At 41.4% G+C, this 12,707-nt stretch overlaps 1 protein-coding gene across 1 annotated transcript in view; it reads right to left on the minus strand.

The window, feature by feature from the left end:
• Positions 1 to 12,707, minus strand: part of PPP2R2D (protein phosphatase 2 regulatory subunit Bdelta) — a 38,820-nt gene that overhangs the window by 14,613 nt on the left and 11,500 nt on the right. Inside the window, exons 3-4 of the mRNA XM_054033966.1 lie at positions 9,416 to 9,513; positions 2,104 to 2,269 (exon numbers count right to left, since the gene is read on the minus strand). Of these exons, the coding sequence (XP_053889941.1) occupies positions 2,104 to 2,269; positions 9,416 to 9,513 (264 nt within the window). The remainder of the gene's footprint in view (positions 1 to 2,103; positions 2,270 to 9,415; positions 9,514 to 12,707) is intronic.

Consider the following 12,707-nt stretch of genomic DNA (forward strand, 5'->3'; position numbering starts at 1 on the left):
GACTGTCTATTCAGAAATTCAACATTCTTTCACTCAGGGTTGCTGGAACTGACACTTTCATAAAAGGTAGATGATTCCAGTCAAATGCTGGGTAAGACAATAGAAACATTCTTTAAGGAGCTGGGTTGTGTTATTGCCAAAGGGACTGTAACTTCAACAGTACAGACAAAGATGAAGCTTTGGCTGTTAGAATGCCAAGAAATGTCTACCATGTAAGGAACAAGGTAAACTATCCAGTTATTTCAAGTTTACAGATAGACTGCAAGTCCTTTTAATAGAATCCATATAACATATCATCTGAAACCTTTTTAGGTTTTCTTTCCATTCTATAAATTGTCTAATTCAATTTAGAATAAGCAAAAGCTGTATTTGAAGAATTGATAGATGTCTGGGGGAAATTGTTTGCTAGCATTCTGGAAAAAAGTGAATTCATTATGGGAGACAAGGAAGAATGAGCCTTATTCCCAAACCCCAAATTCTAATCAGAAAAGCTGTTATCACTTTTTTTTAAAACCTACAAACTAGTACCTTCAAGGCTTCTGAATAAGGGGGTTTATTTGGATTACAAACTGATCTGGGGAGGGGCCTTCCTTTAAATCTTATACGGTGGCAAGTACATCATCAGCAAATAATGATAACTTGTGTAACAGTCAAATGTACAATAAAATGTAGGTTCCAGAGGCATATGAGACCCACCCCAACCACCAAAGATACAAAGTTCTTTCACACTCACTTTGCAGGTTATTTTATGATAAAGAACACCAGTGCAATTGTATACTGCAGTATTCCATATGAAACTTAATCACACTTGCTCCATGTTTTAAATCTATTAATTACAAATAATCATAAGGTTACATTAGTTGAAAGATTAGAGGGAAATAATTTTGATGTCATTTGTTTTCAGCATTTGATATCACTTTTGTATTCAGTTTCACTGCTTCCTTGTGTAGTTTCCCTCTGTATTCACCTTTCACACAGTAATGGGGAAGAAAAATAGTTACAACTAGAAAAAAGTGATTTAAAACAACAAAAATTGGCAGGCAGATTCCGGGTCTCATGTAATACTTGAAACTACTGTTGGATTTTTTTTTTTTTAACTGGTTTGATTTTAAGGTCATACTATCTCTTTAGACTTGCCAACCAGCATTTTCAGGACATAGTTTAGGAGCAATAACCTGCAAAAAAGCCCTTCCCTATTAATAGAGCATTATGGTGAAACAGCAGTACTACAGTACCCAGCACAATGGTACTGCAATCCAGAATGTAGTATTTTAGTGAAACCATAATAATAAATATTTACTACTAACATATATTAGAAGGTAATCCTTAAGATTTTCCCCAATTTAAGACGGCAGAGAGGAGAGGTAGGGCTATATTTCTGATTTATTTAAGTGAGACTCTTAATTTTATGTATGGTATCGACATACCATGGTCATGTATGTAATGGAAATACAAATAAATGTATTCCTGTCAATACAGCTGTTCCTTTCAGTTTGTAAGCTCTTTCAAGCAGGCACCATACTCTGATGTTTGGGAAACATATCACATTGCGGGAACCACCAGAAATAATATTGCATTACTAACATCAGGTTGCTCTGTCATTGAAGAACGGCCCTGCCACTGGACAGCGCCAGGATCAGAGAAACACAAAGGAGGCTTAAAGCCTCCTTCTCTCAAGCTATGCTAAGGACATGAGGCTAAATTCCTGCCTTTTGCAACACATTTGTGCACGACAGGAGTAGAAAGCACATAGAGCTTCTTTACATAGCCTTCAGTCACACAAACAGAACAACAGGCAGGAAAAGTACTGTTGGCTATTATGTCAGCTTGCATATTACATCCAAGGGCACATTCAGTGGGTTGGTAGGTATATCTTCCCATATTCCCCTAAGACAGTTAATGCATAGTTACTTCACTATTCTAAACATATGGTATCAAACCTAACATGTCTTGCATGGAATTAAAACTATGAAAAAAGGATACTATTCTGTTGTATGAAAGTAATGAATAAATGGATCCAGGATAAGACTATGAAATTCAACTAGAAGGATCAAAAGATCTTGCTGATTTACAAAATAAAAGTACACAATGAAATGTCCTTACCATTTGTAGACAGCAGGAAATGAGCAGCATTCTGTTGTGGTAACCACCTAATTTTATTAATTTTTTCCTCAATTTCTAGACTCTTCAAGTAGTCAAACTCAGGTTCATGACTCTGAAAGGTACTGTAAACGTTATATTCTCCCCGAGAATGAGGACGGCTTTTATTCTGCAAGGAAGCATAACATTTTTATTAATGAAACAGAACTTCTTTATTTCTGTACCTAGAAAATGACAACATTTATATAACATTCTAAGAACAAATAAAATAAATGTGAACTAGGAACTGGGAAATGATACTGGACAGTCTTGATGAACTGGTCAAGATCCATTAGAATGATATTCTGTATAACTGGTCTTTAACAATACAAATGGTAAGTTTAATTTAAAACTTCCATTTTTGTTTAGTTTTAGAAACTGCAAAATCCAGCCTGTTCCTGCTATGTTTGATGCACCAGTACGCTCTCTGCTGGCAATGTTCTAGCCACAGAATTTCACTGCACATTAGACGTGCCTTATATGGTTACGGAAAGACCCCATTTCTCACAAGATGTGTGGTTTTGTAAAGTTTTTAAAATTTATTTTTTTAATATACCAAGGTTATAACATTACAAACTCTACAAAACTGCGCATATTGGAAGACAGTGGATTCTTACCACTATTGGGCAGCTCCAGTCCACAGTAGGGTTCTGTGGCTGGTATGTCAGCAACAGAGAGAATGTGGTGCACCAAATAGTGAGGGACCAGGAAATCTGTAGCTGGCCTTGACTTGGAGATCTGCAGAGAAACGAAGAAGTTTGACAGTAGATTAATATTATACAAATGTTTCTTCTTGTTCTTGTTATTTGGGACAATCAACATGTAATTTCCAAAATTACTGTTTTTTTTAAAATATGCAAACTGAAATTAATGCAGATTTGTATTAAAAGTGACCTGAAAATGATCATCTCCCCATATCAAATGTGTGGCAAAACCCCAACAATCAAGCAAAGATGGTCCAATCCTGCAATGTGCTGAGCATCCTCAACTTCCATTCATTTCAATGGAAGGTGAGGACACTGCATGATTCAAGACAACGTCAACTTGGCTTCCATTCTGTTTTAGGCCACTCATCAGCAGGCTCTTGTTCAGGTGCTTCCCTATGTTAACAATAACCACCATGAAATACAGCCAGAATAAGGAGCAGGCTGGTGAGGCCTCAGATACAGTAACTCCTCACTTAACGTCCTCTCGCTTAACCTTGTTTCAAAGTTACATCGCTGCTCCATTAGAGAACATGCTCGTTTAAAGTTGTGCAATGCTCCCTTATAACATCGTTTGGCTGACTTTACAAGGGAGCATTGCACAGATTCTTCTTCTCCGCCTCCTCCCCCTCCCTCCCAGAGCTTCCCCCGCCACCAAACAGCTGTTTGGCAACGCTTAGAACTTTCTGGGAGGGAGCGACAGGGTGGCCCTGCCTGCTGGGAGGAGGGAAGGGGGGGGGGAAAACTCCCAGAATCGCGGCTAAGTGCTCTGCACCTCCTGCCTGCCCCAGCCTGAGCCTCCTCCTGCATCCTAACTCCCTCCCAGACCCTGCATCCCCAGCCCTGAGCCCCAGGAGGAGAATGGCGAAAAAAAGAATGAAAAACGGGGGGGGCAGGAGGGGGAAGAATAAGAGAATGCTGGGGGGGGGGGACGGGACAAAAATGAAGCTGAGCACAGGGCCCCACTAACTCTAAATCCGCCACTGGTGGGAGGGGGAGGAGCGGGGAAGCGCCGCATCTCCGCTCGTCCCCCTCCCTCCCGCAAAGTCTGAAGTGCTGCCAAACAACCGTTTGGCGGCAGGGAAGCGCTGGGAGGAAGGGGGAGGAGCGGGGATGCGGCATGCTCCGGGGAGGAGGTGGAGTGGGGGTGGGAAGAGGCAGGCCTGGAGTGGAGCGGAAACAGGAAGAAGCAGGCCTGGAGCATCCCCCGGCAAAGTCAGCACCTGTTCTTCTGGGGGGGTGAGGGGGGGAAAGCTGCTGCTGCTGTGCACGGTACTTCCTAGCGTCCTTGCCTGCCTCATTGTCTGAAGAGGGCTGTGCCTGTGTGGGGTAAGCCATGGGCACCTCCCCATCACAATACAGTACAGTATTGTACAGTATATAATGGCTTTTGTCTGTCCCCAAGGGCTTCAGCCCCAGGCAGGGCGCCTGTAACCTAAGCCCTGCCACCCAGGGCTGAAGCCCTCAGGCTTCGGCCCCAGGTGGTAGAGCTCGGGCTTCAGCTTTGGTCCTGGGCCTCAAAGTCTAAGCCAGCCTTGGCGACCCCAATAAAACGGAGTCCTGACCCACAGTTTGAGAACTGCTGCTCTAGCCCATGGGAATAAGCAGGACTTCCCTGCAGTTGCTTGTTCCAGCAGCCAGGGACTGCTGTGGTGCCAGGCACCAGAATTAAAAGCAGGAATACTGTCTCCTCAATACTCCCACTGCTGGTGCCCAGGAAATTTTGAGAAAGAAATAGCAGCATAACTACAATGCAAAGGGATAAGGAGCCATGGTGGGGAGACAGGGACTGGGACAAGGAGCCAAGGGGAGGCAGTGGGAAGGCAAGACTAGGACTGGAACAAGTTCACATTGACAGGACCAAGGGCAAAACAGTTTGTAATCACTTGAGTAGGCTACACTCAGAACCTGGAATAAAACCCAGGATTCCTGAATCAAATTCTTCTAGCCAAAACTCTTTCCCATTCATCCCGTCCCAGACACCACCAACACACCCTTATCAACCTCCTGGCTCCAGTCTGTATCCACAGCATTCCACTCCTCCCGTCATAGTCCAGCACTGCGGACTCCCAGTACCCACTGTACTCAACACCCGTCCCTCTGCAGTTTAGCCCTGCTGAAGTACAGTACCCGCTGCACTGTTCTCCAAAGGAGCCGGCTGAATATGATACCTGGACATACACAAATCTAACTGTCCCAGGACCCCACCTCCTCCTGGGACCCTCCCTTCCCCCTCAGTGCAGATGTGGGTTTTTTTGTTTGTTTGTCTCTCTCCTCCAGTTGTTTTTTTAAATAATTGTGTTGGTTTGAAAGTAATCTTTATTCTATTAACTGAAAGCAAATAGAGCCCTGAAAAGCAGCAGGCAACTTTCTTAAACCTTCATAGTGCATCATCTGCACCAATGACAATCACCTCTTAGCATTATAAGCACTGCACTTCTGAACACAACAACAAATATTAGTGGCTTTCAGCTTCAAATTTCTGCCTCAAGGTATCCCTGATCCTTATGGCCCCGCACTGCACCCCTCTGATAGCCCTTGTCTCTGGCTGTTCAAATTCAGCCTTCAGGGGCTGAGCCTCAGCAGTCCAGCCTTGAGTGAAGCTTTCACCCTTCCCGTCACAAATATTATGGAGTGTACAGCATGCAGCTATAAGTATAGGAATATTGTCAGCGGCCAGGTCCAGCCTCCCATATAGGCAGTGCCCGCGGGCCATTAAACGGCCAAAAGCACATTCAACAGTCATTCTGCACTTGCTCAGCCTGTTGCGAACTGCTCTTTGCTGCTGTCAAGGTGCCCCATGTATGGCTTCATAAGCTATGGCATTAAGGGGTAGGCAGAGTCTCCCAGGATAACAATGGGCATTTTGACTTCCCCTACAGTGATCTTCTGGTCCGAGAAGAAAGTCCCTGCTTGCAGCTTCCTGAACAGGCCTGTGTTCCGAAAGACGTGTGCGTCATGCACCTCTCCGGACCAGCCTGCATTAATGTCCGTGAAATGCCCACACACAGTGATCCACAAGCACCTGGAGAACCATTGAGAAATACCCCTTCCGATTGATGTGCTCGGTGGCTAGGTGGTCTGGTGCCAGAATTTGAATATGCCTGCCAGCTATCGCCCCTCCGCAGCTAGGGAAGCCCATTTGTGCAAAGCCATCCACAATGTCATGCACATTGCCCAGATCCACAGTCTTTCAAAGCAGGATGCGATTAACGGCCCTGCACATTTCCATCAACATGAGTCCAACAGTCAACTTTCCCACTCTGAACTAGTTAGCGACCTATCGGTAGCAGTCTGGAGTAGCCAGCTTCCACAGTTCAATCGCCACACTTCTCCAATGGCAGAGCAGCTCTCATTCTTGTGTTCTTGCACCGCAGGGCTGGGGTGAGCTCATCACACAGTCCCATGAATGTGGCTTTCCTCATCTGAAAGTTCTGCAGACACTACTCGTCATCCCAGATGTGCATGACGATTTGATCCCACCACTCAGTGCTTGTTTCCTGAGCTCAAAAACAGCGTTCTACTGTGATCAGCATCTCTGTGAATGCCACAAGCAATCTCGTGTCGTAGCTACTCCGCACGATGAGATCAATGTCGCACTCCTCTTGCCTTTGTAGTTTAAGGAATAACTCCACTGCCACTTGTGACATGTTAGTCAGAGCGAGCAGCATACTGGGCCACAGTGTGGGATCCATTCCTGCAGACCAAAGAGGCAGAGCTCGCAGTACACAAACCGTTGAAAGATGGTGCCAAATGTGGATGAAAGCAAGGGATTGCTGGGATGCAAAGCAATGCCTCACAGGGCATTGGGACAGGATCCAGGATGCCCCACAACCCCCTCCGCCTTCCCTCAACTCTTAGCGACAGAAAAGGAAGAGATGCTTTGTGGGATAGCTGCCCAGAGTGCACCACTCCAAATACCACTGCAAGTCCCGCAAGCGTAAACACGCTATTGCGCAGGCAGCTGACAGTGTGAACACACAACAGAGGTTTCTGAGAAGCACTTTTTGAATCACTTTAATAAGATGCTAGTCACAGGCCCTCAGAGGAAAAGAGCTTACAGTGCCAGATGCAGTTGGTCTTGTCATGTAATAATAGTTGGGAAACGGGGCTACCACCCAGAGATCCAGTCCCAGAGTGGTTGGAACATCTGTTTCCATCCTTGAGAGAGGTGAAGGAATTCAAGCCTATTACCTGAAGGACACACTTGAGGGACCAAAAGTGGTCTGAAGTATACCTCCCATAACTGATGCGAGAAAAGAAAAAAAAAAAAAGTTGGCTTATATTGATAATTTCTTTGTGGGTTGCACAACCTCGGAGGACCTAGTGTGAATACCACCCAGTCAGCTTTAAATGTGACCAATCCCCTACAATTCTATATTCCCACATGATTCATCAGAAAGGTTGGAACATGTGAGAAGTCAATATGGCTCCACTTGATGAAATTTCTTTAGTTTTCGTGGGTTCTTAAGAAAAGCAAATTACACACAAATAGTCATGTTAAATAAACATTAAGGTTGCAAAATCAAGCACTCAAAAGTGAGATTATCCTGGAAATCTCCATTATGTATATGCATTATAATCCTGTCTTAAACTACCTGATCATGTACTAGAGAGACAAGGTGGGTGAGGTAATATATTTAATTGGACCAACTTCTGTTTGTGAAAGACAACCTTTTGGGCCACACAGAGCTGCTCTTCAGGTCTGGGAAAGGTACTCTGATTGTTGCAGCTAAATACAAGGTGGAACAGATTGTTTAGTCTAAGTAGTTAACACATATTGTAAGAGACTGTTCAAGGTGGCCAGTTAACCTCTGAAGTCATAAAACAAAAAAGGGAAGGTAAAAGTGGATTACAGATCATTGTAATAAATCATAAATCCAGTGTTTTTATTAAGTCTGTGATTTTTAGTTTTGTCTAGTAAAGTTATGAATTCAAGCTCCAAGGCTAGCCTTTTGAAGGTGTTGTGCAGGTTTCCCTTGAGAATGAGGACAGAGGTCAGATAATGCAGTGATTGTTTTGTGAAAAAGTGTTCACCCACGGGTTATATGGTGCTTTTGTCTTAGTTTTCTATGTGATGAGTGCCATAGACAAGCTCATGAGGAAATTAATAATTCTGTATGCAGAGTAGGATTTGAATTGTATGCAGTAAATAAGTCATGGGTCCATATATTGAACAATGAGGCTAAAATGAAATATTGACTACCCATTAACTGAGCACTGCCCATCCCATACCCTTAATGAGGCAGGGTTCTGTAAAAATAGTATGAGATCTTGAATTAAAGACTGTCAAAATGCATACACAGAAGCGGTAAAACTTAAGGTTCCATGGGCCACCTTAATTCTGGTAATTCCTAACTTCTGAGTGCTTGACTTTACAAAGTGAACATTCTTTTAACGTAGTTTTTATGTACAACTCTATAATGTAGATATAAATGTACGCATACTTGAGGGCTCAGAGACAGGATTTTCCTCAGGCTTTCAAAGCAAGGTATAAAAATGCTCTTCGGAGGCAGAAAAAAGTTGAAAGAAAGTGAACATTCCACTTGGTAGCAAGAACTGTATAAAGATTTCTTTTACAGATATGGCAAAGCAATGGTAATCCAAGTATTTGGTTGTGTAAGGATCAGGTAGTAAATCTGTGTTCTTTACATTCCATGAGCTCATAGTGCAATATCCCAATGTACACCATTTGTATGTTGTAATAAACTGGACTATGCCCCTTTTAAATGTCACCATCTGTATTTATCAAGATTGAGGATATAGAATTTTTCTGTGTTTTTTTCCTTCTATTGTGAAGATTATGGTACAAACAATATGCAAATATGAAGTGTATATATACAAATGCCAGCCCACACTGAGTAACACAGGAAAATTTTAACTGGTGCCTACCATCTCAATGACATTATCTGCCAAACGATTTTTGGAGAAGGCCTTCTCTATGCTCTGCCCTGTCAGGTTGTCACACATTTTTGGGGTTGATTGGGAAGCTGCTGCCTCTGCTATCTTTGAGTCTGCTGCTCCTAGAACACAGCAAGCTGCTGATGCTTCAATTTTCAAGCACCCTCTGCTTCCCTCCTAGCAGGTGAGCTGTCCATGCCTTCTTTCTGAAGGCAGTTAAAATATTTCTAAAAGAGACTACAATTTATCTTTTGTCACTCTGACCCTGAGCTTTAAGTTAAACAGTAGGTCCCATGGCAATCTGCAGAATAATTGACTTAAGAGTCCTGTGACACCTTATAGAGTACTAACAGATGTATTGGAGCATAAGCTTTCGTGGATGAATACTCACTTCATCAGATGCAAGGATAACTGTGATGCAGAATAATTGTGATTGTACAGGCTAAACAGAAATACTTGGAATGGCCATTGCTTCAAATACAGCATTGAGTTCAATAAAGACATTGGGACAATTTCCGATTTTCTAAAGAAATATCATGGACTAGAAAACAACATGGGAACATTTAAAGTTGGTGATATCAAATGCTGCACCAATATCATGCATGTTAATAAATGAAAAACCTCAAGAGCCGCTTCGGTAGGCACACTTCATTGTTTTTGAAGTCACTGACCTCTTGTTCCCTTTGAAATATAACCACTCTGCCACCCTTGTCTCCTGTTGCAAGAAGATCTCCAGAGTAATTAAATTCAACTGTTGAAATAATATCAGCTGTAAACATAAAATAGAGACAAAATAGCATTATAATGTGTAAACAGAGCCAAGTAATTTCAAGACCTAGAAACTGAACACAATAAAGAGGAAGACAACTATTCCACTTTGGTAATATGACAGCAAAACAATCCTATCTAACTAACAGCATTACTATCCAAAACTAAAGCCAATACTTTTGTGCATGTATATCTTATTATTATATCTTATTGCTGAGTGGCAACAGTATGCTCTATGCTGAATAGAACAAGGTAGCAAGCTAAGCCCACAAAGGTACGTCTATGCTGCAAACACCGACAGCTGGCCTGTGTCAATTGACTTGGGCTTGCGGGGCTTAGGCTGTGGAGCTATAAAATTGCAGTGTAGATGTTTGAGCTCGAACTGGAGCTCAAACCCTGCAACCCCGGGGAAAGCAGATATGAAATAACCTGCCCTCTGGGGAAGTTTCCTTCTAAGCTAATCTCCAACAATTGAGGGTTACAATCTAAAACATGATATTTATATCCTCTCAATTTTTTTTTATTTTTGCATTTATTGCACCAATTCTGGATATTTTTGCTACCCAGATAAATATCTAATCTTGTTTTGAATCTTGCTAAGTTTCTGGCCTTAGTGATATTCTGGGGCAATGAGTTTCACGGTCTAATTGAGCCTTGAATAAAAAAAATATTTTCTTATCAGTTTTGAATTTGCCACCTTTCATTCTTTTGAATAACCTCTTGCTCTGATGACACAAACAGACATTCCTCTCAACTGTCTCTATACTATTATTTTGTATTTATGTCCCCTGAAATTTGTCTCCTTTCAACATAAAGAATCCCAATCTTTTTAATCACTTATGAGTTCACCTATACTTTTAAACATTTTTATTATCTGCCTCTGAACCCCCTCCAATTCTGTAACATCAGTTTTGAATTGGAGTGACCAGAACAAAACACATTATTCCAGATAAAGGAATACAATTGTCATAGAATAGCACTACAGTATTTTCAGTATTAAACTTCCATTCATTCCTTATGCACTCTATCAATTTGCCTTAAAAAATAATAATAAAAAAACCCCACTGCTGAACATTCAGAGGCCTTCACTTTTGTCCAAAAGGATGCCTAGCTCTTTTCCCTGGTTTATTGCTAGTTTAGAACCCAATAAAGTGTATTAGTAGTTCCAATTACTCTCTGCTGTGCACATCATGCTACATTTTATCAATCCTGAATTTCATCTGCCACTGTGTTGCCCCTTCAATTAACTTGATTAAGAGCCCTCTGAGGTTCCTTAAGGTCTTCTCCAGTCTTGACTAGATAATTGTGTCATCTGCAAGTTTGCCACCTCACTGATCATCTCCTTTTCTAGATAATTTTAATAAATTAAACATTAGTCTCACCATATAATGTTGTGGCACCCTGTTGAAACCTGTCCATGATAAAAAGTGCCCGTTCCCCCCAACTATTTCCTATCTCAGTCAGTTTCTGATCCATGACAATACTTTGCCTCTCACATTAAAGTTCTAAAACACATTTCCTAAAATAAATTTTCTGCAATACATATGGAATATTCTGAATACAGAAGAGTGTGTCAAAGGTTTTTATTGGCACTGAATAGAATGATCTAATTCAAAAATAGTTTTGACAATCCTGAGCTCCTTGAAGCTGACACAAACTGAGATAAAAATATTATAACCCCATCATACATATTCAGATATATGAAAAAATAGGTGTGTGCGTACACAATGAGAAACTGAAAAATTGCGAAAAATCAGAATGAATGAGCAAGTGATTAAAGAAAGTTGTGGAGGCAATCCAAATTTGATGCATAAAAATCTATAGATTTAGGATATTTTCAAGAATTTATTTCAAATTTAAATGTCCAGCCTTTAAGTTACAGACTATCATCACTGTATAAATAAGCACACTACTACTGTAAAATTTGAAAGCTATACAAGTGAGACCATTTTTACTAGTGGAAACTGGTAAACTGCCTCTGAACAGAAACTGAAATTAATCCTTCTCTTAAGCTATTACTGATAACCTTTAAATCGAAGGAAAAAAACATTTTTAGAAAAAACGCCTAACATCTATTCAATCCTCCAATTCTAACTACCAGAGTACTCACTGACTCATTCTCTCAAAAAACATTAAAACAAAAAGCAGAAATTGGCATTGCTGAAACTTTGGGAGACAATCATTATAGGTGTTTTTCATAGAGACTTATTTTGTTTAATGCCTATGAGTAACTGATGTCACGTGCTTAACATAGGTTTATTATTTACTATTTGCATTACAGCAACACTGAGATTGGGTTCCCATTACGCCAGGCACTTTATAAGTAGGATACAGTCCCTGTCCCAAACACTTTAAAATTTTAGTAGGCAAAACAAAGGGTGGCAGGGAAACAGAGGTACAAAGTGGTGAAGTAAATTAGGCAAGCTCACATAGCAGATTGGTGGCAGAGCCAGCATTAGAACCCAAACTTCTCTGCTGACTCCCTGTCCAGTGCTCTGTCCACTGAACAATGCAGTCTGGATTTTATACAGAACCCCCCAAAACATGCTGGGTGTATTAAAGATATGTTCGATATGGAGAGGTAGAGAACTAGAGGTGGCATAATAGTATAAGGTAACAAAAAAAGTGGAGTTAGTGACAAAGTTCAATGGTGGCAGAGGTAAACAAGGTCAAACGGACATTTGAATCATCTTACAACTACAGTAGCCATTTGGATTGACTGCTGGAGACTATGAAAGTATGGGCTTTTCCACTGGAGCACTCCTTTATTGTGTCACTACTGGAAAACTAATGAGGCCATGTGGGAGGTGCAGCCACTAGAATGATTTTTGGGTGTGCACGGGGGGCGGGGTGTGCTGGGACAAATATTGTAAATTGCTGACAGTACATACAAGAAAGTAAGTTTTGGAGAAGGAAGCCAAATGGCGTACAGAAGAGTACACAAGATTACTTTACTGTTCTGTTGTTGCCATGGAGCTGAGGGAGCTGCACAGAGCACGGTGGAGTTACCACTGCAACTTCCAGTTTGGAAAAGGTCACTTAACTTCTTCTGCTTCTCTAGCCTGTCACTCTAACAATGTTTCAGAACACTTCTATTTATTTTTTCCAAAATCTAGAGCTTTCTTATTTAAGCCTACATAAGAAGTTTTAACGATGTTACTGCTATACAGAACAAACACAAAAATATTGGAGGAT

Source organism: Malaclemys terrapin, chromosome 7 (assembly GCF_027887155.1).
Source record: "Malaclemys terrapin pileata isolate rMalTer1 chromosome 7, rMalTer1.hap1, whole genome shotgun sequence".
Taxonomy (NCBI): Eukaryota; Metazoa; Chordata; order Testudines; family Emydidae; genus Malaclemys; species Malaclemys terrapin.